We start from the raw sequence: 26,650 nt of genomic DNA on the forward strand, positions 1-26,650 counted from the left end.
GACTGGGACGAGAGCGGACGGCTGCGCGAGGTCTGTTCCCGGCAGGTAGCTGAGCTCTGCGCTCTTCACCCTGCTGGATCCTCCTCCGCCAGAGCTCGAAGGGGACCTGGCAAGGAGAAGCCTCTTCGGCGTTCCGAGCATCGAGTTGGACAGTGGAGGCTTGACGTTTTCGTGGCACTTGAGGCAAGTTTCATGGTAATTTTGGAAGCTTTCTTTCCAGAAAAGACATCCAGCAGGGCTCTGTTCGTATGCCACCTGGGTGATTAAGGAATGTATCTGGGCTCTGTTATAATAACAGTCTCTATTCATTACGTGGACGTATTGAACCTATGTATTTTTTCCCCCAGACTGATATATTTACTTGGACTTTTTACATAACTTTGTGTTTAACTAAAAAAAATTACAGAAGTGTTGTGCCCTTGTAAAAAAATTCCAACACTGCAGACAAAAGTATAAAGTAGAACAAAACTTTCAATCTTCGACTCAGTATCATGTATGTGTACTTTTCCAGGTATTTTTCTATGCCCAAGTCTTTAAAAACCAAAGTGAGATCATTCTGTAGTATTGCTTTGTAATTTGCTTTTTCCACTTAACAGTATATTATGGGCGTCTTTTCATGGCAGGACATGTAGAAAGGCCAACCTCATTTTTTTTTAAAACTGTTATATAATATGGGAAGCACATCATCTATTAAATGGTTCGTGGATATTTAGGTTGTTCCAGTTTTTACTGGTATAAATGATGCAACAGTGAATATCATTTTATGTACACATCCACGGAAATATACACATTTATTTGTGGGAGAGTCCTAGAAGTGGAATTACTGAGTTAATGGGTATACATATTGAGAAATTCGAACGATTCTGTCAAATTGTGCAAATCAGAGTAATTTAGCCTTAATTCCTCTCCTCCTTCCAATTTTTTTTTCTGAAAAAGAGCCAAATTTAGACCTTGAAACAAACATACGACTTCATTCTATGACCCGTAAAAATCTAGGGTTCAAAGCATTTACTAATAAAGCAAAGGCTTTAACTTCGTACTTAACAGCATTGAGATAGCTATACTTTGCAATCATGCAAGAAAATGAGGCAAATATTTTAAAACATTTTAAAAAATTCATGTGATGTTTTCTTTTTGTTGTTGTATTATACAGAGTGAAGCCGAGGATTAAATCAGTCATCTAGGTAATTCAAATATCCTTCCTTTTTTCCCACTTTTGCTTCCATTTCTGGGGAAAAGTAGTTTTTAATGACTGAATTATTTGAGTAACTTATCCACTGTAATTCAGTGTGTCACCTGGACTTATAAATCAAAAAACCTATTGCCATTGAGTTGATTCTTAGTCATAGCAACCCTGTAGGAGAGAGGAGAACTGCCCCATATGCTTTCCAAGGCTGTAAATCTTTCTGGAAGCAGACAGCTACATCTTTCTTCTGTGGTATAGCTGGTGGATTCCAACCGCCAACCTTTCGGTTAGCAGTCGAGGGCTTTAACCACTGCACCACCAGGGCTCCTTACCTGGACCTATAAGTAATTACATTTGTTTTTAATTTGATATGTTCAGTAGTTCTGGGCTGACTTTTTAAATTTTTCTTTTCTTCCTGCCTAATTTTCCAGTCACTGTGGAGTGGAGACTTTTGGCGGGAAGACAGGTGACAAAGGTTTAATTGGGAGCATCTCATCTATGAATGGAAATCCCAAATCCACCCAAGAATCACAATCACTCTCCATAGAGGGTCCTTGAGAAACACTCCTAGTCAGCCTTCCCAGCCAGTCCATCTGGTCGGCCTTTCATTCTCTGTATAGGTAAAATAACCACAGAGACACAAATAGTATCTATTGTCAGGTTACCAAATTAACAATTGCACTTCAACTTTGATCACTTTGATTTTGGTTTGAGATAATACTCTAACTCCTCAGTCAATAGTGAATCCAGTTTCCAAATTCCAGAGCCACTGTGGTCTTTTTTTAAAAGCACACCTGATTGTGTCCTGTCTCTGCTCAAGAACCTTCAGTGGTCTCCCACTGCTTTTAGCACAGAATCACAAATCTGTACTATGGCCTCAAGCCTTGCAATGTCTGGCCCTCACCTAACTCTCCAACCCAACCCCGGCTGACTTTTAATTGTTGAAAAACAAGCAGATTATGTATGTTTTCTAATCACTCCAAAGTAACTGGATACGAAATAATGGTCAGAATGAATAATGATAACAGTAAATACAAAATAAAACCAGATTGTGGTATCAGATATTTAACTTTTTTTCCCAGAATTTCTTCTCAACTATTTGAGTAGGACACAATTTAAGGAGATTGTCAGAGGCAATACTAAAATTGAAACAAGTATTCCTTATGTAATAATTAAAATATTACAAATGAAAAGTTCAACCCCTTTATTTATAATGTCATAATAAAATGTTAATGTAGTGAGGGAAACAGGCAGGCATATGTGTAACAGACGGATCTCTGATGGTGAGTGAGAACTGGGCACCTTTCTGATAAGCTAATGTGTTCATAGGATCAGAACGACTAGGAGATTAACACAGGGTCTGCATCTCCGTCCTGACTGACGGAACACTATCAAAGAATGGAAACCCTGGTGGTGTAGTGGTTAAGAGCTACGTCTGCTAACCAAAAGGTCGGCAGTTCGAATCCACCAGCTGCTCCTTGGAAACTCTCTGGGGCAGTTCTGCTCTGTCCTATAGGGTCGCTATGAGCCGGAATACGGTTGATGGCAGTGGGTTTGGTTATCAAAGAATAAGGAGTCCCTGGGTAGTGCAAATAACCATTTGCAGTTGGCTGCTAACTGAAAGGTTGCAAGTTCGAGTCTACCAAGAAGTCCCTTGAAGAAAGGCCTGGTAATCTACTTCAGAAAAATCAGCCATTGAAAACCCTATGGAGTACAGTTCTGCTCTGACACACATAGGCTTGCCATGAGTTAGAACCGACTCCGTAGCAACTGGTATCAAAGAATAAATTTTAAAAAAGCAGCATGTTTGTTTTTGTTTTTTTTTCACTGTTAGAAAATATGTTGCACAGTTTTGCACTTTTACACAATGATGGGCTTCAAAGAGGAAAATGTTTAACATAAACAATCTTAAAGAAGGTAAGTCCTAATCTCTTCCAAACGGGCTGTAGCTTCAGGATTCCCTATTACTTTGAGTTTCATCTGGAATGTTCTAATCTGTGTGCCCAGCGTATCACCATTACTCAAATGTGAACACATGACTAAGAGTGATGTCTGAATTTATTGTTTACATGATGGGGGTTGGGTTTGGAAGACGGTGAGGCTGCTTAAATCATGTTCCTGGTATGTTACTTTTGTTCCTCTTCGGGCAATTAAAGTCAGAGCTGGTTTTCCCGCAGCAAGTCTAGCTGTGAATGAAGAGTCCAGTTAGAGACTGGGACCTCCTCGGTTTTCCTGCATCATGTCCCTTGTTTGTTTGCTGTGACGAGTGATTCTGTAGCTACAACGGTAGTTGGCCTGCCCCAGCTGCTTCCATCATTCACGTCTCCCCCTGGTTTTCAGGGTAAAAAATTCAGGAAGGGTGGGAGCTAAGTCAGTTTAGTATTTTGGGGCCACTTTTTGAGTCGGGCTGGGTTTGGAAATTCAGCTTCCTTGGAATATATGCATCCTCTTCTCTGGTGGGAGCTTGTTGCCACCTGCTTAGCTTAACTACATCCTCTGCCCATTTGGCCTTTCCCCACCCCTTTCAGATCTCTAAGTTTCACTTTTCCTTTCCTTCATTGTCCCACCTACCTTTCCTCCCTCTGTGATCAGTCTTGAAGGTTGCTGGGTTTTGCTCTTGTCATTTTGGACCTGCCCAGCCAGCCTGCCCAGGTGATACACTGAGTTTTCCTGCCATATTTTGCTGAATGAAGTATTTGTGAGATCTTGGCAGAGGGCAAGGCAGTGTCTCTGGATGATGCAGGCTGGTCCATTCTGGTTCATCAGATTTCCCTCAGTGATGGTCTCAACATCCTACTTCTTGCTGATGAAATTGCCTTCTGCCATTGTTCCTCTTTCAACTTAATTCTGCTAGGCTGTCTTGTAAGGGAGCCCTGGTGGCACGGTAGTTAAGAGCTTGGCTGCTAACCAAAACATGGGCCGTTTGAATCCAAAACTATTTATAACCATTGAGGTAAAGCTGTTTATAACCATTGAAAATAAGTATTTACCAGGGAAAAAGAAGAGATTACTTGTTATGTTACCATTTAACGTGATATATGATACCTATCCTTAACTGTTTCCCAACTTCAGATGTGTTCCTTTCCTCCACGTTTTGCGAAATAATTAAGAAAAAAAGAAAAAAATTCTACCACTTCTCATCTCTAATTCATTAAATTTTTCTGAGGGTCTTGGAATAGGAATGCTATTGCCAAAAAAGATTTCCTTAAAATATACTACATCTACCCTTCAAACGAATTATTGCTTATTTTTAAATTACATATTGATCACTGGAAATTTGGAAATTAAGAGAAATAGCAAAAAAAAAAAAAAAAAGGTAAAAATGATCTGTAATCATACCACTGGGAGTTAGAATTTAATAACATTTTTGGTATATTTCCTCCCAGTAATTTATCTCTGTTTGTGTGCGTGTGTAGTTATATTTATTGTTTTACAGAATGGGGTTCATACCATATAAATGCTTGAGAATTCCTTTTTTTATTCAATGATGTATCATAATCATTTTCCCTATTTTTATTAAATAGTCTAAAATGATTTCGATGTCATCATAGTATTCCATTTTATGAGTGTGTCTTAACTTGCTTATCCCTTATTGTCGCACTTTCCTTTTTTGGGAGGGGCACTATAGATAGTGATATAGCTGTTGAATTTGAAAAGAAGGGATAGTTTAATTTTTTTGGCAGTTGACAACAACAAAAAATCTCCTTTAAATATTATTTATTGTTAACTGGAGAAAGAAAAAGCTCTTTAAAATAATGGGCATTTTTATATGTGGTGGAGCCCTGGTGACATAGTGGTTAAGAGCTTGGCTGCTATCCTAAAGGTCGGCAGTTCGAATCCGCCAGCCGCTCCTTGGAAACCCTGTGGGGCAGTTCTACTCTGTCCTATAGGGTCACTATGAGTCAAAATCGACTCGACAGCAGGCAGCGGGTTTGGTTTTGGTTTTTATGCAAATCTGCTTACAGTCCTTTGCACACACTTCCCTACATTCTTCTCCCCAACTACTGATCTTTTGCGTATCGCCTGCCTCACTTCAAGATGTCCCCTTATTTCAAAATGCCCTTCGTCTCTTTAATAAACTCAGTTCTAGACTCACCTTTTCTATGAGACCTGTCCTGGTAAACATCAACAAACTTCCTTCACTTGATCACTGAGTCCTGACAGCCTCTCCCACCCCACTGCTCAGAGTATATATAAACTGGTGCAAGGCATTTAGGAACATATGTGAAACATTGGAGGTTTAAGTCCACCCAGATCTCTGCACCTGGGAGAAAGGCCTGGCAATCCACTTTGAAAAAGTTAGCCATTGGAAACTCTGTGGAGCACAGTTTTACTCTGACACACATGAAGTCACCCTGAGTCGTAGTCAACTCGATGCCAACTTTTTTTTTTTAACCAAGAACCTTAAAGTTCGTACACTTTAACATGGTAATTATATTTCTGAGAATATCTCCGAAGGGTAGTGACAAAGTCCTAGGTGAATCAAAACTGTTTACAGTCTGAGCTGCTGGTGGGTTCAGACTGCCGACCTTTACATTAGCAGCTCAACACTTAACCACTGTGCCACCAGGGCTCCTTTGTTTAGGTATTTATGTATATACATATATATGTATGTATATATAAATATGTATATATACATACGTGTGTATATATACTTATGCATATATATATATATGTGTGTGTGTATATATATGGAGCCCTGGTGGAGCAGTGGTTAAGTGTTCAGCTGCTGACCAAAAGGTCAGCAGTTTGATTCCACCAACCACTCCTTGGAAACCCTATGGTGCAGTTCTACTCTGTCCTACAGGGTCGCCGAGTCGGAATCGACTTGAAGGCAACAGGTTTGGTATATGTATATGTATACAAATACGTGTGTGTGTGTGTGTGTATAAAATAGATATAGAAACCAAAAAACCAAACCCGTTTGGTGTATATATATATATGTATATAAATACATGTGTGTGTATATACGTGTGTGTGCGTATATATTGGAGCCCGTTATTTGAATAGCTGTGTATAAAGTACAGTGGCAGCATAGACAACACCCAAACCAAGACATGGTTCTCAGAGGAGGGGACATTTTACTGGGACCTGGAGGTCTGTAGGAATGTCCCAGGAAGTCAAAGGTGTGGCAGAAGAGTAGTATGGAGGGTGCCTGTGAGAAGCCTTAGGCAGTAGAATTGACAACTCTTGCTGATTGTTGGGCACGGGAGGGAGGAGCAAAGAGACGCCCAGGTTTCTGGTCTGGGCCCCTTGGTGAATGTTGTGCCATTTACCAGGGTGGAGAATCTGGGAGAAAGAGGATTAGTTCAGTTTGAGGATATGACAGTCCACTCTGAGGTTGTGGCTGGAGAGAGAAGATCAAATGGAACAGTGTGGGACGAAGGGTAGCGGTGACTAGTAATTAGTGGTAATTTCCGGCCCTAGAGCTTTATAAGCCATTCTCTTGGAACATTCACCTCGCTCGAAGACTTGGCTGTTTGGAATCAGAACTGATCGCATGAATATGCTTCCTCTATTCTCTTATCCTTAACTACTTGTGGTTTGTTTTCACAGAGGTCACAGGACCCCTGGCTGAGGTGAGCTCTCCCCGAGGGGTCATGCAGTGCTGCAGATGGGCCAGGCAGCTGGTGGCCTGGGGATTTTGGAGTGATCACTAATGGACAAAGTGTTTGGGCTCCTGAGTACAAGCTGCCGGTCAGTCCTGGCTTCATCTCAGCCATTCCCAGCAGAACCTGTTCAGAAGAAAGAAGAGGACAGCAACATGAAGAGGGAGAGGGAGCAGCTAAAAGAACACTTCAGTGCCTGGGACCGTCCTCATGGTTATTACATCCTCCACATTTTTCTCGTTTTGACTGCTTTGCTCACCCACTGTACTCTGAAGCAGTATAGCTTTGTGGTTAATGGCTTTTAATCTTTTGTGCCTCCATTTCTGAATCTGTAAAATGGGGATAATACTAGTACCTAGCACATGGGGTTATTGAGAAAATTAAATGAGATAATCTGGAAACTACCTTAAGCCAGATAGTAGCACCAAGCATTAGCTCCTGTCTTTACTATTATACCTGTGCACGAGTCTGTCTATAAGCAAGGTGCTTCTGCTGACTGAGGAGTAGAAATCTGTGATCCCCTGCTCTCTAGGATTTTTCCATTCTTACTGCCCTTCTCACACCACTGAGATTAGTGGTATTCCCTCTCTCTTAAGTTGCTCACCCTGTAGGGTCTGCTGAGCTCAAGGCTGGGTAGGAAAAGAGGAGGTTGGTTGATAGTGGGTCAGAGAAATGTTATATTTTGGTTTTCTCATACCCTCGTAAGTCCCTACTGGCTTCCAGCCTCAAGGGGTGAGTTTAGATTAGCTGGATCTTCCCTGAAACTTTCTCCTGATTTCCTCCATCTATGTGAAGTCCCTACGTGATGAAAACAGTTAGGTGCTTAGGTGCTAACCAAAAGCTTGGCAGTTTGAATTCACCCAGAGGCACCTTGGAAGAAAGGCCTGGTGATTTACTTACAAAAAGTAAGCCATTGAAAACCCTGTGGAGTATAGTTCTACTCTGCCATGAATTGGAATTGACTCAGTGGCAGGGAGTTATGTGGTGAGACTGAGCTGGGGCAGATGTAGTTGTAGACTAGCCTGGTCTTATCCCTGAGCCCCAGAGATGCCCATTTAGACTCAACCCTGTAGGGAACAATTTGAATGGGATGAACCGATAATTCTTCCACTTATGCTTTCTGTAATGTTTCTTTCTCTTTGCTCTTAATACAGTTGCTTGAACTACTCATTTAGCAATGAATAATGTACTTTCTTGTGACATCTCTTTTTTCCTAATGGACTATAAAGACCTTTACTGTTTAACTTTTCAAAGGTTTCCGCCTTTGTCTTCTGATCGTACGTTATAGAATTTCGTATCTTTAAACCCACGGCTGTCAAGTCGATTCCAACTCACAGCAACCCCATAGGACAGAGTAGAACTGCCCCATAGAGTTTCCAAGGCTGTAAGTCCCTACAGAAGCAGACTGCCACATCTTTCTCCCATGGAGCCACTGGCGATTCTTGAACCACCGACCTTTTGGTTAGCAGTCGATCGCTTTAACCATGGTACCACCAGGTTATCTTTAGTAGATTTTAAATAAACATTTGATTTTTGTCAAATCCCTTAGCTAGGACTTGCCCTCAGTACTTTTTTTCTCTTCCCTCTATAGGCCTGGTTGGTTTACATAACATTGGACAGACCTGCTGCCTTAACTCTCTGATTCAGTTATTCATAATGAATGTGGACTTTGCCAAGATACTGAAGAGGTAAGACTATTTTTCAGGCTAATAAACATGCATATTATTTTACCTTTTCAAATATTAAGTTATTTACAGTGACTTGGACTTAGAGGTCTTCTTCCAAAAATTGCCAGACAAAAGATCTTGTTCTATACAATCCTGACTACACATTAGAATCCCCTAAGCAGTTAAAACGATCCCTGGTGGTGTGGTAGTTAAGATCTTAGCTGCTAACCCAAAGGTCAGCAGTTGGAATCCACCAGCGGCTCCTGTCAGCCATGTCTGTCAGTTTGTCGTACTGTGGTGGCTTGCGTGTTTCTGTGATACTGGAAGCTTTGCCACCGGTATTTCAAATACCAACAGGGTCACCCTTGGTGGACAGGTTTCATCCGAGCTTCCAGACTAAGACAGACTAGAAGAAGGACACGTCAGTCTACTTCTGAAAAAATTAGCCAGTGAAAACCTGATGGATAGCAGTGGAACATTGTCTGATATAGTGTCAGAAGAGGAACCCTTAGGTTGGAAGGCACTCAAAAGACAACTGGGGAAGAGCTGCCTCCTCAAAGTAGAGTCGACCTCAATGATATGGATGGAGTCAAGCTTTTGGGACCTTCATTTGCTGATACGGCATGACTCCAAATGAGAAGAAACAGCTGCAAACATCCATTAATAATCAGAACATGGAATGTATGAAGTATGAATCTAGGAAAATTGGAAGTCAGCAAAAATGAAATGGAACACATAAACATCGATATCCTAGATGTTAGTGAACTGAAATGGACCAGTATTGGCCATTTTGAATCAGACAGTCATATAGTCTACTATGCTGGGAATGACAAATTGAAGAGGAATGGCATCGTGTTCATTGTCAAAAAGAACGTTTCAAGATTTATTCTGAAGTACATCACTGTCAGTGATAGGATAATATCCATACCTCTACTAGGAAGACCAGGTAATACGATTATTGTTCAAATTTATGCACCAACCACTAAGGCCAAAGGTGAAGAAATTGAAGATTTTTACCAACTTCTGCAGTCTGAAATTGATCGAACATGCAGTCAAGGTGCATTGATAATTACTGGTGATTGAAATGTGAAAGTTGGAAACGAATAGGGATTGGTAGTTGGACAGTTTGGCCTTGGTGATAGCATTTTGCAAGGCCAATGACTTCTTCATTGCAAATATCTTTTTTCAACAACATAAACGGTGACTCTACACGTGGACATAGCCAGATGTAATACACAGGAATCAAATCGACTACATCTATGGAAAGAGATGATGGAAAAGCTCAGTATCATCAGTCAGAACAATCAGCCGACTGTGGAACAGACCATGAATTACTCATATGCAAGTTCAAGCTGAAGTTGAAGAAAATTAGAACAAATCCACGAGAGCCAAAGTATGACCTTGCGTATATCCCACCTGAGTTTAGAGACCATCTCAAGAATAGATCTGATGCACTGAACACTAATGACCGAAGACCAGAAGAGTTGTGGAATGACATGAAGAAAGCAAGAGGTCGTTAAAAAGATGGGAAAGAAAGAAAAGACCAAAATGGATGTCAGAAGAGACTCTGAAACTTGCTCTTGAACTTCGAATAGCTAAAGTGAAGGGAAGAAATGATGAAGTAAAAGAGCTGAATAGAAGATTTCAAAGGGCGGCTCAAGAAGACAAGATAAAGAATTATAATGAAATGTGCAAAGACCCGGAGATAGAAAACCAAAAAGGAGGAACATGTTTGGCATTTCTCAAGCTGGAAGAACTGAGGAAAAACTTCAAGCCTCAAGTTGCAATATTGAAGGATTCTATGGGGAAAGTATTAAACAACTCAGAAAGCATCAAAAGAAGGTGGAAGGAATACACAGAGTCACTGTACCAAAAAGAACTGATGGATGTTCCGCCATTTCAGGAGGTAGCGTATTATTAAGAACTGATGGTAATGAAGGAAGAGGCATTGGCAAAAAACAGGACTCCAGGAATTGACAGAATATTAATTGAAATGTTTCACCAAACTGACGCAGTGCTGGAGGTGCTCACTTGTCTATGCCAAGAAATTTGGAAGACTACCTGGCCAACCGACTGGAAGACATCCGTATTTGTACCCATTCCAAAGAAAGGTGATCCAACAGAATGCAGAAATTATTGATATCATTAATATCACACACAACTAAAATTTTGCTGAAGATCGTTCAAAAGAGGTTGCAGCAGTACATCGACAGGGAACTGCCAGAAATTCAAGCCAGATTCAGAAGAGGATGTAGAACAAGGGATATCATTGCTGATGTCACATGGATCTTGGCTGAAAGCAGAGAATACCAGAAAGATGTTTACCTGTGTTTTATTGACTATGCAAAGGCATTCAACTGTGGATCATAACAAATTGTGGGTAACATTTTGAAGAATGGGAATTCCAGAACACTTAATTGTCCTCATGAGGAACCTGTGTAGAACAGAACAAGGGGATACTTCCTGGTGTAAAGTCAGGAAAGGTGTGAGCCAGGGTTGTATCCTTTCACCATATTTATTTAATCTGTATGCTGAGCAAATAATCTGAGAAGCTGGACTATATGAAGAAGAATGTGGCATCAGGATTGGACGAAGACTTAGTAACAACCTGCAATATGCAGATGATACAACCTTGCTTGCTGAAAGTGAAGAGGACTTGAAACACTTATTGATGAAGATCAAAGACTACAGCCTTCAGTATGGGTTGCACCTCAACGTAAAGAAAACAATCCTCACAACTGGACCATTAAGCACCATCATGATAAACAGAGAAAAGATTGAAGTTGTCAAGGATTTCATTTTACTTGGATCCACAGTTAACACCCATGGAAGCAGTAGTCAAGAAATCAAAAGATGCATTACATTGGACAGATCTGCTGCAAAAGACCTCTTTAATGTGTTAAAAACCAAAGATGTCACTTTAAGGACTAAGGTGTGCCTGACCCAAGCCGTGGTGTTTTCACTCACCTCATATGCATGAGAAAACTGAACAGTGAATAACGAAGACCAAAGAAGAACTGATGTCTTTGAATTATGGTGTTGGCAAAGAATATTGAATATACCATGGACTGCCAGAAGAAGGAACAAATCTGTCTTGGAAGAAGTACAGCCAAAATGCTCATTAGAAGCAAGGATGGCAAGACTTCATCTCACATACTTTGGTCCTGTTATCAGGAGGGACCAGTCCCTGGAGAAGGACATCATGCTTGGTAAAGTAGAGGGTCAGCAAAAAAGAGTAAGGCCCTTAAGGAGATGGATTGACACAGTGGCTGCCACAATGGGTTTAAGCATAACAACGATTGTGAGGATGGCACAGGACCAGGCAGTGTTTCGTTGTGTTGTACATAGGGTCGCTGTGAGTCGGAACAGACTTGACGGCACCTAACAACAGCAGCTGCTCCTTGGAAACCCTATGGGGCAGTTCTTCTCTGACACCCATGGAGTCACCGTGAGTTGGAATTGATTTGATAACAACTGGATTTGGTTAAAAGGGAGTTGGGACTAGGTCAATGTCAGAGAAAGTATAAGTCAGTGTGTAGGTCTGTGAGTCACTCTACTGATTTTTCTCACACCTAATACATATACACACACTTTCTATCACTCATTCCTTTTTGCCCCATACTTTCTCCTTTTCCCACTCCACTGGCATGGGAAATTGAGAGATGCTTATAATTAATGAATCATTGCTAAAATACACTGGCATCCCTTCATGCTATCTTTTGAGCACATTGTTTGTCTTTCAGTTTGGAGTGCTTTGGGCTGGACATCTTTCTGCTTGGCCTAGGAGTGGTCCCAGGACCTAGTATATCTTCCCTTCATTCTAGTGCGATTGTTGGGCAGGGTAGGGAGGGATGAGGCAGCAGTTGTTTGGTCCCTCTCTCCAGTGGGTACTCTGTGCAGTGGTTCTCAACCCTGGCTGTACATTGGAATCATCTGGGGAATGAACACATTCTGAGAATTGGGCCCCACTCCCAGAAATTCTGATTTAGCTCCTCTAGGGAGTGACCTGTACATGGGGACTTTTAAAAGCTGCCCAGGTGATTCCAAATGTGCACATAATGTTGAGAACCATGAGTATAAGGAGGTTCCTGGCCTGTTTTTATATACTTATTTTTTTGTGGCGAAACTATATCGAACAAAACATTTGGCATTTCAACATTTTTTACACGTACATTCAGTGACATTGATTCCATTCATCATGTTGTGCAACCATCATCGCTATCCATTTCCAGATTTTTCCATCACCCTCAACAAAAGCTCAGTGCCTAACCAATGACTCCCTGTTTCGCCCTTCTCCCACCCCTGGTACCACCAATAACTAGCTGTTTTTTTTTAAAAAAATTTTTTCCCATACAAAAATTTATACATACACTGTTAAGGGACTCTAATTGCTCTCCCCACACTGTGACAGCATGGTCCTCCTTTCCACCCTTGATTCCCCGTGTCCATTCAACAAGCTCCTGACCCTCTCTGCCTTCTCATCTCACCTCCGGACAGAAGCTGCCCGTTTAGTCTCATGAACCTACTTGAGCTAAGAAGCACACTCTTCACAAGTATCACTTTATGTCCCACAGTCCAGTCCAATCTTTCTCTGAAAAGCTGGCCTCGGAAATTGTTTTAGTTCTGGGCTGATAGAGCATCCGGGGGCCGTGCTTTCTGGGGTTCCTCCAGTCTCAGACCATTAAGTCTGGTCTTTTTACTAGAATTTGAGTTGTGCACCCTACCTTTCTCCTGCTCCGTCAGGGACTCTCTGTTGTGTTCCCTGTCAGGGTGGTCATTGGTGGTAGCTGGGCACCATCTAGTTCCTCTGGTCTCAGGCTGATGAAGTCTCTAGTTTATGTGGCCCTTTCTGTCTCTTCAGCTAATACATTCCTCGTGTCTTTGGTGTTCATCATTCTCCTTTACTCCAGGTGATTGGGACCGATTCTTGCATCTTAGATGGCCGCTTGCAAGCTTTTAAGACCTCAGACACCAACTAGCTGTTTTTTTTGGTCAGGATAACAGTGCCCAGGGGAGTTGAAGAGCAGAAGAGAAGTGTCCCCTTCCAATTGCTTTTGCTGCTGGAGAAGATGCAGGACAGCCGGCAGAAAGCAGTGCAGCCCCTGGAGCTCGCCTACTGCCTCCAGAAGTACAGAGTGCCCTGTAAGACTGGCCGAGTGCTCCAGATGGAGTTGGGGCTTGAGAGAGAGTGAAGAGGAGGGGGGCTCATGGGCAGTGAATGAACAAGAATGAACAAGAAGGGCGTTAGGTAGACTCTGAACCTTTGTATTGGAGGACCTAATCTGAAAAACTTTGAAGAGCCACACATTTTTACAAGGTGCAGAATGAATATTATTTATGCACATACTACTCTCATATTCACCCATACTACTCAGTAGAGTAGGTAAGCATGAGAGTTTTCTGAAAGGTCATTCAGCCACAGGTAAAGAATCTCAGGAATATACAAGAAAGGAATAGAAAGGAGAAACTATGTTCTACAAAAAGAATTCATAAATAGATTAGTTTTTTAAAAAATAGCTTTGAGATATAACTTACATACTATATAATTCTTTTGTATAATCTATTTAAAATGTACAATTCAGAAGATTTTGGTATGGACACAGTTGTGCACCCATCATCAAAATGTGCTTTTACAACATTGTCTTCCCCCCCAAAAGAAACCCCATACCAATTAGCAGTCATTCCCGATTCTTTGTTACTTTCTTTTAAATTTTGTACTTTCAGCTTTTACATTTAGGTCTTTTTTCTATTTTGAGTTAATTTTTGGGTATGGTGTTAGGTAGAGGTTCAACTTCAATCTTTTGCATGTGGACATCCGTTTGTTCTAGCACCATCTACTGAGAAGAGTGTTCTTTCCCCATTGAATTGTTTTGGCACCCTTGTTGAAAATCAGTTGACCATAAACATAAGTGTTTATTTTTGGATTCTTAATTCTAGCCATTGACTTTTTATGTCTATCTTTATGCCAGTACGAGACTGTCTTGATAAATGTAGCATTATAGGAAGGTTTGAAACCAGGAAGGGTGAGCCCTCCAACTTTGTTTTTCCTTTTTAGGATTGTTTTGTCTATTCTGGGTCCTTTGCATTTCCACACGAATTTTAGAATTACCAATTTCTGCAAAAAAAAATCCAGCTGAGATTTTGATAGGGAGTGCATTGAATGTGTGGAGAATTTTTTTTCCTTTTTTTAAAAATTGTGCTTCAGATGAAGGTTTACAGAGCAAACTAGTTTCTCATTAAACAATTAATACACATACTGTTTTGTGACATTGGTTGTCAACGCCGTGACGTGTAACAGTCTCCCCTTCTCGACTTTGGGTTCCCCATTTCCATTCGTTCAGCTTTCCTGTCCCCTCCTGCCTTCTTATCCTTGCCCCTGGGCTGGTATACCCATTTAGTCTCATTTTGTTTTATGGGCCTGTCTAATCTTTGGCTGAAGGGTGAACCTCAGGAGTGACTTCATTACTGAGCTGTCTGGGGCCATACTCTCCAGGTTTCTCCAGTCTTTGTCAGACCAGTAAGTCTGGTCTTTTTTTTGTGAGTTAGAATTTTGTTGTACATTTTTCTCCAGCTCTCTCTGGGACCCTCTATTGTGATCCCTGTCGGAGCAGTTGGTGGTGGTAGCTGGACTATTTGTGCCGGACTCAGTCTGGTGGAGGCTGTGATAGTTGTGGTCCACTAGTCCTTTGGACTAATCTTTCTCTTGTATCTTTGCTTTTCTTCATTCTCCTCCAGACAGGGTGGGACCAGTGGAGTATCTTAGATGGCTGCTCACAAGCTTTTAAGACCCCCAGATGCTACTCACCAAACTAGGATGTAGAACATTTTCTTTATAAACTATGTTATGCCAGTTGAGCTGGATGTCCCCCAAGACCATGGTCCTTAGCCCTCAGCCCAGTAATTCGGTCTCTCAGAGAGTTTGGCTGTGTCTGTGAAGCTTCTGTGACTTTGCCTTGGTCAAGTTATGCTGACTTCCCCAGTATTGTACTGTCTTCACCAAAGTTACCACTTACCTATTAGAATGTGGGGATCATTTTGGGGAATATGCTATCTTAGCAGTATGAAGTCTTCTGAACTATTAACATTGGATGGCTCTCCATTTAGTTAGGTCTTTAATTCCTTTCCAAAATTGTTTGTAGCTTTTATTGCACAAGTCTAGTGCTTCTTCTGTTAAATTTATTCCCAAGTATTTTATTCTTTTTGATGCTATTGTAAATGGAGTTGTTCCTTTAGTTCATTGCTAGTTTATAAAAATATTATAACATATGTAGAAATTCATAGCTAAATGTTCCCCCTCTTAGCCAGCATCATCTAACACTGAGATTGTTCTTTCCTTTCTTGTTCACCCAAACACCTTTGGGGAAAACATGGGTCAGATATCAGTATTGGGAAACTGCTCAATTTTTAGGGAGGGGGCGAATAAAGAAATAGATAAAGGGTAGATAAATAAGTGTCCAGTTAGTGTTACAGTTAGAGTATTGGCTCAGCTTAGATACAGAGAAAATCCACTATTAGCTATTGGTTCCATGTAGTGGGTCCCTCAACGAAGGCCAGCAGGGTTGAGTGTAAGTGAAAGGAGAAGGAACTTGTGCCATGCAGTTAGAAGTTATGTGGGTCTGGAGCTCAGGTTTAAAGAGGAGTCTTCAAAAACCAGTACCAAGCTTATTTTTCACTTATTGAGCCCTTAACGTGTAGTGGAAACTTAGCCCTTACAGGGCGTGGAAAAGACAAAGTGATGAGTGTTCATGTGCATCTGGGTAGCTAGGGCACAGGAGTGTGAGAAGTGTGCCTGGTGACCTCACTAATTAGGCTGTGACTTTTCTCTTTCGCCAGTGTTTGTCCAGCATGATGCTGCTCAACTCTACCTCATAGTCTGGAACCTGATTAAGGACCAAATCACTGATGTGGACTTGGTAAGAGCCCAGAACTAGAGAACTCAGAAGTTTAAGATGCTGCTCATTTAACTCATTCAAGTAACGTTTATGTAGTGTGTCGGGAGGATTAAAAGAGGCAATCTGTGTAAAATGCTTATCAGAGTTCCATAATATTGTTACTGTTATTATTTTGCACATTATGGCTAGGGCAAGGATCATAGTGGCTGCCATCTCAGGAGCCTCTGTGTGGTGGCTCCAACTTCCAGAAACTGGCTGAACCTGTTTTGTGGCTGTGGTAGCTGTCTTACCTGTCTTCACCTCCCTCTTGCAGGTAGAGAGGCTGCAGGCCCTGTATACTATCCAGATGAAGGAGACCTTGGTTTGCCTTGATTGTTCTGTGGAGAGTAGCAGAAACAGTAAAATGCTGACCCTCCCTCTTTCCCTTTTTGATATAGACTCAAAGCCCTTGAGAACACTGGTAAGAGTTTTCTCTTGGTGAATTTGCGTTCCCAGGCAACCCAATGTGGCCAATGCCCCCTTGCTTCCTTTAACCACCCAAGGCTTTTAAAAAGGCTCCTGGGTGGCGCAAACAGTTTGTGCTTGACAACTAACTCAAAGGTTGGCAATTTAAACCCACCCAGCAGCACCACGGAAGAAAGGCCTGGTGATCTGCTTCAGTAAAGGTTACAGTCAAGAAAACCCTATGCAGCAGTTCTACTCTGTAACACATGGGGTCACCATGAGTTGGAATTGACTCGACAGCAGTGGGTTTGGTTTTGGGTTTTCTTGGCTTAAAAAAAGAGTCACTATTTCGTTTGCATCGTTCTGGTCAAGTTCTCCTTTGATTTGGGGGAAAAAATATATTTTTAATATATTTATATATATATTTAAATATATATATATATACATATATATATATATATATATATATATGTATTTTTTCCCCCTCTTAACTCCTCTTTCCTCACACTGCTCGCTTAACAAGTGCCCCTACTATTTTCCCACCTCTAATCAGTAAGAACTTTTTGAGATCTTGCCAAGTGCACTACCCTGGGCCAGATGTTAAGGGACGAAGTGGAGAGAACCAGAATAAAGGTTTTAATCTCCATTCACAAGGGTGGGGCGTTGTACTCTAGAAGGGAAATACCAACCCTATTTTTTCCTTTTTCTCCTGGGACAGGAGGATGCCCTGCAGTGTTTCTTCCAACCCAAGGAGTTATCAGCCGAAAGCAAGTGCTTCTGTCAGAACTGTGGGAAGAAGAGCCATGGGAAGCAGGTACTCATTCCCTTTAACCAGATGCTTACCTAGTCTGGAGCTGCCCCTGGTGGATTTCTGGGTCCTTAGAGTCTGACATGGGGGTTCTGTAGTGTCTTCACAGAGTCCTGAGGGCACCGTCGGTGGTTGAGGGAGAGAATAGGGTCAGGCTAGAGTCTGAGATCCTGGGACTTCTGAGTTCAGGAACTGTGGACATGGCTCCTCAGGTCACATCACTGAAATGGATAGTACACCATGCCTTTTAAGGACAAGAGAAGAAGGTCTGAGACCAAGACCAGTAAACTGGTTGCCGTCGAGTCGACCCTGAGTCATGGTGACTTGTGTGTCAGAGTAGAACTGTGTTCCGTAGAGTTTTCATTGGCTGATTTTTGGGAAGTAGATTGCTAGGCCTTTCTTCCAAGGTACCTCTGGGTGGACTGGAGCCTCCAGCCTTTTGGTAGCAGCTGAGCACATTTGCAGTACCACCCAGAGACTTCCCAAGAGCAGTATAACAAAAACCCATTGCCATCGAGTGAATTCCGACCCATAGTGCCCCTAGAGGACAGAGAAGAACTATCGCATAGGGTTTCCAGGGATCAGCTGGTGGGTTTGAACTGCCAACCTTTATAGGCAGTTTTTTTTTTTTTCTTTAGGGTTAAACTACCTCCCTCAGATCACCAGGTAGGAGCCCCCACACAGAACCCTGGGGTTGCTCATGCCTTCTGTGGGAGACAGCAATAACATAATAGCCAAATATCACATTGCTCTTGGGGGAGCCCCACAGAGTCAGCGAATGGTGCCCTTGCTCTGCATTTTATCAGTCAGCTCTTTGGGAAGAAGAGCATACCACCAGCCCTGGTATTTCTCTGAACCTACCCACTTCACTTCCACAGTGATTTTGCTTTCCAGGTCTTGAAGCTGAACCGTTTGCCCCAGACCTTGACAATCCACCTCTTGCGGTTCTGCATCAGGAATTCGAAGACAGAAAAGATCTGCCACTCATTGTGTTTCCCCCAGAGCTTGGACTTCAATCAGGTCCTTCCGACTGAGCAAGACCTCTGCAATGCTGAGGACCAGGTGAGATGCTCCCAACCTCCTTTCCATCCTCCATCTCATCAGACACGACGTCCCCTCAATTCTGCCTCTTCCGGAAGTCACCACTTATCAGAGACGCACCTTTGGGTGTCTCCTCAGCGTCCTCCCCTCATCTCAGAAATAATGCCCCTTCCTGGCCATGTATAAACAGAGTGAGGAAAACTCACGCACTGCTTGATGTGATTCATAGAAGCATATTCATAAAGTCGGCAAACCTAATTTTTTTTAAAATTGTGCTTTAGGTGAAAGTTTACAGCACAAGTTAATTTCACGTACAAAAATTTATACACATATTGTTATGTGACGCTAGTTGCAATCCCTATAATGTGACAGCACGCTCCCCCTTTCCACCCCGGGTTTCCCATGTCCATCCAACCAGCTCCTGTCCCTTCCTGACTTCTCATCCTACCTGTGGATAGGAGCTGCCCATTTAGTCTTGTGTATCTGCTTGAAGTAAGAAGCACACTCTTCTTGAGTATTATTTTATGTTTTATAGTCCAGTCTAATCTTTGCCTGAAGAGTTGGCTTCGGGAATCGTTTTAGTTCTGGGTTAACACAGCGTCCAGGATCCATGTCTTCGGAGGTTCCTCCAGTCTCAGTCAGACTATTAAGTCTGGTCTTCTTATGTGAATTTGAGTTCTGCACCACACTTTTCTCCTGCTCTGTCAGGGACTCTCTGTTGTGTTCCCTGTCAGGGTGAGCAAACCTAATTTTTAAAGAAACGTTTTAATGACGGAAACTTGTGTGTCCTGAATAACTATGATGGGTTGTTATCACCAAACTACTACCACCAGCACTTGCTGCCTGTAGTTGCCTTTCTTTTCTCTTAAGATTCAAAAGATTTTCTTATTTCTAAGTATTGAGTTTGCACTCATAATGCCTCAGAGCACTAATGGAAGGCACCCACAATTCAGTACCTTCCTTCTGCGATAATGTGTGCAGTGCTTACAAATACACAGGTAAACACAACATTTTGTGTCCTCAGTAGACTATCAGCCAAACTCTCTTATTAAAATAACGTGTGCCCACTTTAGGGCTAATAAGAAAGTAGCCAGTTCATTGGGCCGAGTTAAATTACAGTAAAGTTGAATTCGGTTGTCCTGAGCTAGTAACTTATTAGAAGACACTGAGGGAAAAAAAAATTACTTAAGTATCTTTTCTCCGTAGGTTTGAAATACTACATTTAGAAAATTCTGTATTCCCATATGTATATGGGTCTGTTTTTGGAATATCTGTTCTGTTTCATTGTTTTGTTTGATGACCTCCGAGTCTGTATCTTGTCTAGGCCTTTCTCTTGAGCTCCAAACCCATCTATCCACCTCCTTGCTGAATGTCACCACATAGATTTCACACAGACCCCAAATGAATACATTATCTTCATTCTCAAACTATTCCTCCTGCCAGGTCTATTCCATATTTAACTTGGTAGTATCACCATCTTCTTAATTTCTACACCGGAAATCTGGGATTTACCCTTAACTTCTCCTATTCCCACCCCCACATTCAATCAATCATAAAGTACCTTTGGTTATTTCTACCTAATTTTGCACAAATCTGTCCTCTCCTTTCAACTTCCCTTCTAACTATCTCAGTATAGCACAGGCGTTAAGTGCTTGGGCACTGAAACCAGACAGGCCTGGGTTTAAATTCTGCCTCTTTTGTTTATAAGCTCTGACCTTGGGCAAATTACTTTACTGCCCTGAGCTCAGATTCTGCCTCTATAAAACAGGGTTTATAATAGCACCTACCTCATAGGGTTGTTGTATTGAATGAAATAATTCATGTAAAGGATTTAGTCAAATGCATCGTAAATGCTAACAGTTAGGTAATGATTGATACGTTAGTAATTATTATCCTTATAATGACTACTGATAGTAATTATTCAGGCTATCACCATTTCTTCCTTGTAGCATGTGGTACCCTAATTCATCTCTTTGTCTCCTGGCTCACCTCAACTCCCTACCCACTTCTCAAACCACATGTAAGTGTGTTTCTAAAACACAAATCTGATGATGTTACTCCTTCTCTTAAAACCTTCTGTGGCTCCCCAACACTCACAGGATAAAGTTCTAATTTCTGATTTGGTCTCTGTAGCCTCATCTCTTGTGACTTCTCAGCACCTTCCCTGCCTCCCATTCTCTCAATATACTCTGCTCTGTTATGCTGCTGAGTCTTTGCAAATTCTAGATCCACATTGAAGAATACCCCCTCCTCACAACTGGTCTGCCAATCTTGTTTATCCTGCAAGATCATCTCCAGTATGTCTGTTCTGGGGAGGCTTCCTCAATTTCTTAGTCTTTGCTTAGCTGGTTGCTCCTTTTACTTTTTGTTGTTGTTGTTGTTGGGGTGTGGGGGCGGGGGAGCAGACTGAGCCTTCCCAAATTAATCTGTAAATACATCTGGTATATAACCAGGCTTTCGAACCACTTCTTCCCAGTTCAGTCATGGCCAACTAAGCAACACCTGAACGGACCCAGATTTGTAAAATGTGGGTGTACTGGAACAATAACTGGATCGGTAAAAATTACGGGTCAATGCCCTGCTAGAAACTTAATCTCCCTCTTAGAAAACAAGGGCAGTGTGCACGTTGCTTAGCAACCAAGTCTCTTGATTGGCAGAGTCAGAAACAATGGTGGCCGACCTCGTTGCTATAAATGTGTGTCACTCTCCACCAGAAAGAGACCAAACTCATTGTTGTTGAGTTGATTCCAACTCATTGTTGTCGAGTTGATTCCAACTCATAGCGATCCTATAGGACAGAGTAGAACTGCCCCATAGGGTTTCTAAGGAGTGCCTGGTAGATTTGAACTGCTGACCTTTTGGTTAGCAGACATAGCTCTTAACCACTACACCACCAGGGTTTCCTCACTCTCCATAGTCCTGATAATAATCCAGTCTTCTGCACCAGGCTCCTGACAGGGCTCTCCACTCCTCTTCTGAGTCTCCCATTCCAGGGTTTCGACCCATAATTTTTCCCATTCCAGTACACCCACATTTTACAAATTCTGGTCTGTTCCAATTTTGCTGCGTCAGCCATGACTGAACCGGGAAGAACTGGTTCAAACCCATGTGTAAAACATGGTGTTATAATTCTGCTTATAGATTTGCCCTTTAAATTAGCTGTGAGTTTACTGAGGTCAAATGCTTTCAAAGCACCAGTGCCTGGCATACAGTAGACACACATTAAATGTGTGATGAAATAATGTCTTCTTATCCTAGGCTGGAAACCCTGGTGGTATGGTGGTTAAGAGCTATAGCTGCTAACCAAAAGGTCAGCAGTTCAAATCCACCAGGTGCTCCTTAGAAGCTATATGAGTTGGAATTAATTCACAGCAGTGGGTTTGGTTTTGGTTTTTGGTTTATCCTAGGCTGGAACCCTGGTGGTGCAGTGGTTAAGACCTCAGCTGCTAACCAGAAGGTCGGCAGTTCAAATCCACCAGTTACTCCTCAGAAACCCAATGGGGCAGTTCTACTCTGTCCTGTAGGGTCACTATGAATCAGAACCGACTCAATGGCAACAGATTTGGTTTTATTCTAAGCTAGGGTGAGAAAAGGAGGGGTGGTGGGTGAGTCATTTTGTATCTTGTCTCCTTTCAGCCTGAAGGGCGTTATGAGCTCTTTGCTGTAATTGCCCATGTGGGAGTGGCTGACTTTGGTCATTACTGTGCCTATATCCGGAATTCTGTGGATGGCAAATGGTTCTGCTTCAACGACTCCAGTGTCTGTTCGGTGAGAAACATCCATCCAAATTTGCCCCTTGCCCTGGATTAGCCACCTCTAATAAATTCTGGGAGTCCCTGGATGGTACAAATGGTTATCACGCTTGGCTGCTAACCCAAAAGTTGGAGGTTTGAGTCCACCCGGAGGTGCGATCATCCAGAGGTCAGAGGTGACTTGATGGCGACTGGTTTATGGTTTAATAAATTCTGAGCCCAGGACTGGATGGATTCTTGAGGTCAAGACACGTTGTGATCTTGTTCTCTGTGTGTGGGGCCTATAGTGGGGTTTAAAGCCCTTTTCTGCATGAAATCCTCCATCTGATTCATAGCTCTGTCAGAGTCCACTTATCTCAGTGTCTAGGTTTTTGGTGCTGTAAGCTCAGTACCCTTCATGCTCTGTGGGAAACTTCTGGAAAGCAAGAGGAGTTAGAAGTATGGAAGCTGGAACTCTAGGCTAAGCATAGCCAAGTTTAAACAGAGGGACAAGGATAATAAAAGAGACTTCATATACATGGCATTTTATCACTAGATGTTTCAGGATTTTGGGAGTCCCTAGGATGGGTTTGTCTGGAGGAGTGGAAGAAGGCAAATTGTAGCACCCTGTACTCTCTGGATAAATGTTGGCTGGCTGCTTGACTTCATCTGTTTATGTACTTTCAGGTGTCCTGGGAGGACATCCGGTGTACGTATGGGAATCATAACTACCGCTGGTAAGAGAAGCATTTAGGTGGTGGAAACCTGCTGAGCTTACCCAGGATTGGTAGAGATAAATGAAACTCTTATGGATTCAGCTATCACTTATATGCTGATGACTCCCCAGTCAGCCTCATCTTTCAACATCTGTTGCACTCCACCATGCTTTTCTCACAATTCAGACTCCAGCACAAGAAGCTCCCCAAATATCACATACTCTGTGACTTTGCACATGCAGTTCCTGGCCTAAATCACCCTCTCTTATTATCCAGGCAAACTCCTACTCATGCTTCAATACCTCTGCTCGTGGCCTTTTCCTACTCTGTAAAGCTTTCAATGACTTGCCCAGGCAGATTTGTGGGGGCTTCTTATATAGATTCACTGCATTTTGAACATACCTCCTTTTTAGCAAGAATCCCACTGTATTATAATTGTTTGCTTACAGAACTTTATTTCACATTAGATCATGAACTATTTGAGGGGCAAACCAAACCCAACCAAATCCATTGCCATCGAGTTGATTCCGACTCATAGCAACCCTATAGGACAGAGTAGCACTGCCTCATAGGGTTTCCAAGGCTGTAATCTTTACGGAAGCGGACTGTAGAGCGGCTGGTGGGTTCAAAGTGCCGACCTTTTAAGGATAGCAGCTGAGCGCTTTAACCACTGCACCACCCGAGCTCCTTTACCTTTGTCTAGTACAATGGCTTACATTTAATAAGTACTTAATATATGTTTTTTAAAAAATAACTATAGAGGGGAAGGGGGCAATGGTTGTTCAATGGTAGAATTACTGCCTTCCATGTGGTAGACCTGGGTTTGATTCCCAGTTAATGTACCTTATGAGCAGCCACCACCCATCTGTCCGTAGAGGCTTGTGTTTTGCTAAGATGCTTAACAGGTTTCAGGGAACTTCCAGACAAAGACGAGGAAGAAAGGCCTGGCCATCTACTGAAAATCAGCCAGTGAAAACCCAGTGGGTCACAATGGTCCAATCCACAACCAATCATGGGGATGGTGCAGAACCTGGCAGTGTTTTGTTTCGTTGTGCATGTAGTCACCATCAGTCAGGGGCAACTCAGTGGCAGCTAACAACAACAACAGAGGGGAATCTGGAGAGAAAAAAGCTGGATGGAGTTAAAGCAAAAGAGACTTAAGTTTCTCTAGTTGAATTTCTGGGGCAGGGGTGATTATATACCATAGGGTATATTTGAGATGATTTTCAGTTGCAGAAGTATGCCTGATAATTTGCAAAAGAATGAATTAGGTTAAGTTTGTGTTTGGAATTCTCTTCTAACCTTCCACTTTTTTTTTTTAGATTTCATATTTTATTTTATTATTATTTTGTATTGTACTTTAGATGAAGGTATACAGAGAAAATTAGTTTCTCATTAAACAATTAATATACATATTAGTTTGTGACAGCAGTTGCCAACCCTACGGCATGCCAACAACACTCCCCTTCTCAACTTCGGGTTCCCCATTACCAGCTATCTTGGTTATCTAGTACTGCTATAACAGAAGTACCACAAGTGGATGGCTTTAACAAACAGAAGTTTATTCTCTCACAGTCTAGGAGGCTAGAAGTCCGAATTCAGGGCGCCAGCTCCAGGGGAAGGCTTTCTTTCTCTCTTGGCTCTGGGGAAGGTCCTTGTCATCAGTCTTCTCCTGGTCTGAGAGCTTCTCTGTGCAGGAACCCTAGGTCCAAAGGATGCGCTTTGCTCCCGATGCTGTTTTCTTCGTGGTTTAAGGTCCCCATGTCTCTGCTCCCATCTCTCTTTTATATCTCAAAAGAGATTGGCTTAAGACACAATCTAATCTTGTAGATTGAGTCCTGCCTCATCAATATAACTACCACTAATCCTACCTCATTAACATCATAGAGATAGGATTTACAGCACATAGGAAAATCACATCAGATAACAAAATGGTTGACAATCAGTCACACAATACTGGGAATCATGGCCTAGCCAAGTTGACAGATATTTTTGGGGGATACGATTCAATCCATAACACCAGCTTTCCTGTCCTCTCCTGGCTTCTTGTCCTTGCCCCTGGGCTGGTGTGCCCATTTAGTATCATTTTGTTTTATGGGCCTGTCTAATCTTTGGCTGAAGGGTGAACCTCAGGAGTGACTTCAGTACTGAGTTAAAAGGGTGTCCAGGGGTCATACTCTTGGGGTTTCTCCAGTCTCTGTCAGACCAGTAAGTCTGGTCTTTTTTTGTGAGTTAGAATTTTGTTGTACATTTTTCTCCAGCTCTGTCTGTGACCCTCTATTGTGATCCCTTTCAGAGCTGTTGTCATTGGTAGCTGGGCACCATCTAGTTGTGCTGGACTCAGTCTGGTGGAGTCTGTGGTAGTTGTGGTCCATTGGTCCTTTGGACTAATCTTTCCCTTGTGTCTTTGTTTTTTTTCATTCTCCCTTGTAACCTTCCACTTTTTCATCTTTCTCTTCCCTTTCTTCCAAGCATCTCCCTTAGATGCCCCGTCTTTGTCACTTTCTGGTTGTTGGTCATTCCCCCATGATTTACATCAGTGGTTGGCAAACTTTCTCCACAGAGGGCCAGAGAGCAAATATTTTAGGCTTTGTGGGTCATACCATTTCTGTTGCAACTACTCAACTCTCCCACTGTAGCACGATAGCAGCCATAGAAAATATGTAAACTAATGAGTGTGGCTTTGTTCCAATAAAATTTTATTTATAAAAACAAGTGGCAGGCCAGATTTGGCTTATGGGCCCATAGTTTGTCAACCCGTGATTTAGATATTAGCTAATAACAGCTTAGGGGTTATTTTCTCAGGTTATTCTCTGAGGTGATAGATAGATGAAGACTTGACCCAACAACCCAGAAGTTTGCTGACGCTTGTCCTATTATACACTGATGCATCCTTTGACTCTAAATGCTTCATTTCTGCTATTGCTGATGTACATTTTTCTTTCTAGGAACGAAACTGCATATCTTCTGGTTTATACGAAGTTGGAGTACTAATGGATGTACTCTAAACCTTCAGAGACAAACTATTATTTTCCTTTTCTGTCTCTGGATCTGCTGACTTTTCTAAGAAATTTTGCAATGAGGAGAAGCAAAGATTTCAAACTGCATCATTAAATTTGATAATCTGGGGTGGATATCAAAATATGTAACAATGAAACGGTATAGGTCCTGATCAATTGGAATGGATACTCCTGCCCTGGCTGGAGCAGGGTCCTGGGTGCTCTTTGCTGTTCAAGTCACTGACCTTTTAGTTGGGAGACTGTGGGAGTCCAGGTGTTCCTACGTGAGGAGAGACCAGGCCAGCAGTGGTAGGGGGAGGCATTTGGGTGGCAAGGGGCAATGGTTGGAAAGTATTTCCATGGGCAGTACTTCAATATTTTATAACTGGTGTGTCCATCCTTATGTGTACTGGCTGAATATCAGTTCTGTTGATAATTTTTTTATCTTTAGAACCTATACTAATTTATTAAAACTCAATTGTTGTGTTATTGCTATTCATGTATTCAAGTATTTATTGATCACCCACTCTCCATATGACTGTGCTAGACACAATGAT

The 26,650-nt window shown here is 42.1% G+C and overlaps 1 protein-coding gene across 3 annotated transcripts; it reads left to right on the plus strand.

Annotated features, from left to right (window-relative positions):
• USP18 (ubiquitin specific peptidase 18) lies at positions 1-26,650 on the plus strand. 3 transcript variants are annotated; one of them, XM_004381226.2, is made up of 11 exons: positions 1-183; positions 6,743-7,008; positions 8,387-8,483; positions 13,459-13,604; positions 16,296-16,375; positions 16,668-16,814; positions 17,517-17,612; positions 18,501-18,668; positions 22,284-22,415; positions 23,066-23,115; positions 26,043-26,650. In XM_004381226.2, exons 2-11 carry the CDS (start codon positions 6,846-6,848, stop codon positions 26,086-26,088), a joined length of 1,125 nt encoding a protein of 374 aa, XP_004381283.1. In that variant the 5' UTR covers positions 1-183; positions 6,743-6,845; the 3' UTR covers positions 26,089-26,650. The 3 variants fall into 3 exon arrangements, with proteins under 3 accessions (XP_004381283.1, XP_023591485.1, XP_023591484.1); XM_023735716.1 differs by lacking the exon at positions 1-183 and adding an exon at positions 1,164-1,184; XM_023735717.1 differs by lacking the exon at positions 16,668-16,814.

The sequence above is a fragment of the Trichechus manatus genome, unplaced genomic scaffold, assembly GCF_000243295.1.
Source record: "Trichechus manatus latirostris isolate Lorelei unplaced genomic scaffold, TriManLat1.0 scaffold00081, whole genome shotgun sequence".
NCBI classification, from domain to species: domain Eukaryota; kingdom Metazoa; phylum Chordata; class Mammalia; order Sirenia; family Trichechidae; genus Trichechus; species Trichechus manatus.

Excerpts from the sequence above, each read along its gene's own strand:
- USP18 (XM_004381226.2), top strand. The coding sequence starts at position 6,846 with ATGGACAAAGTGTTTGGGCTCCTGAGTACAAGCTGCCGGTCAGTCCTG. Across the intron at positions 13,605-16,295 it reads CCAGAAGTACAGAGTGCCCT|TGTTTGTCCAGCATGATGCT; the intron begins GTAAGACTGGCC and ends CTCTTTCGCCAG. Across the intron at positions 18,669-22,283 it reads TCTGCAATGCTGAGGACCAG|CCTGAAGGGCGTTATGAGCT; the intron begins GTGAGATGCTCC and ends GTCTCCTTTCAG.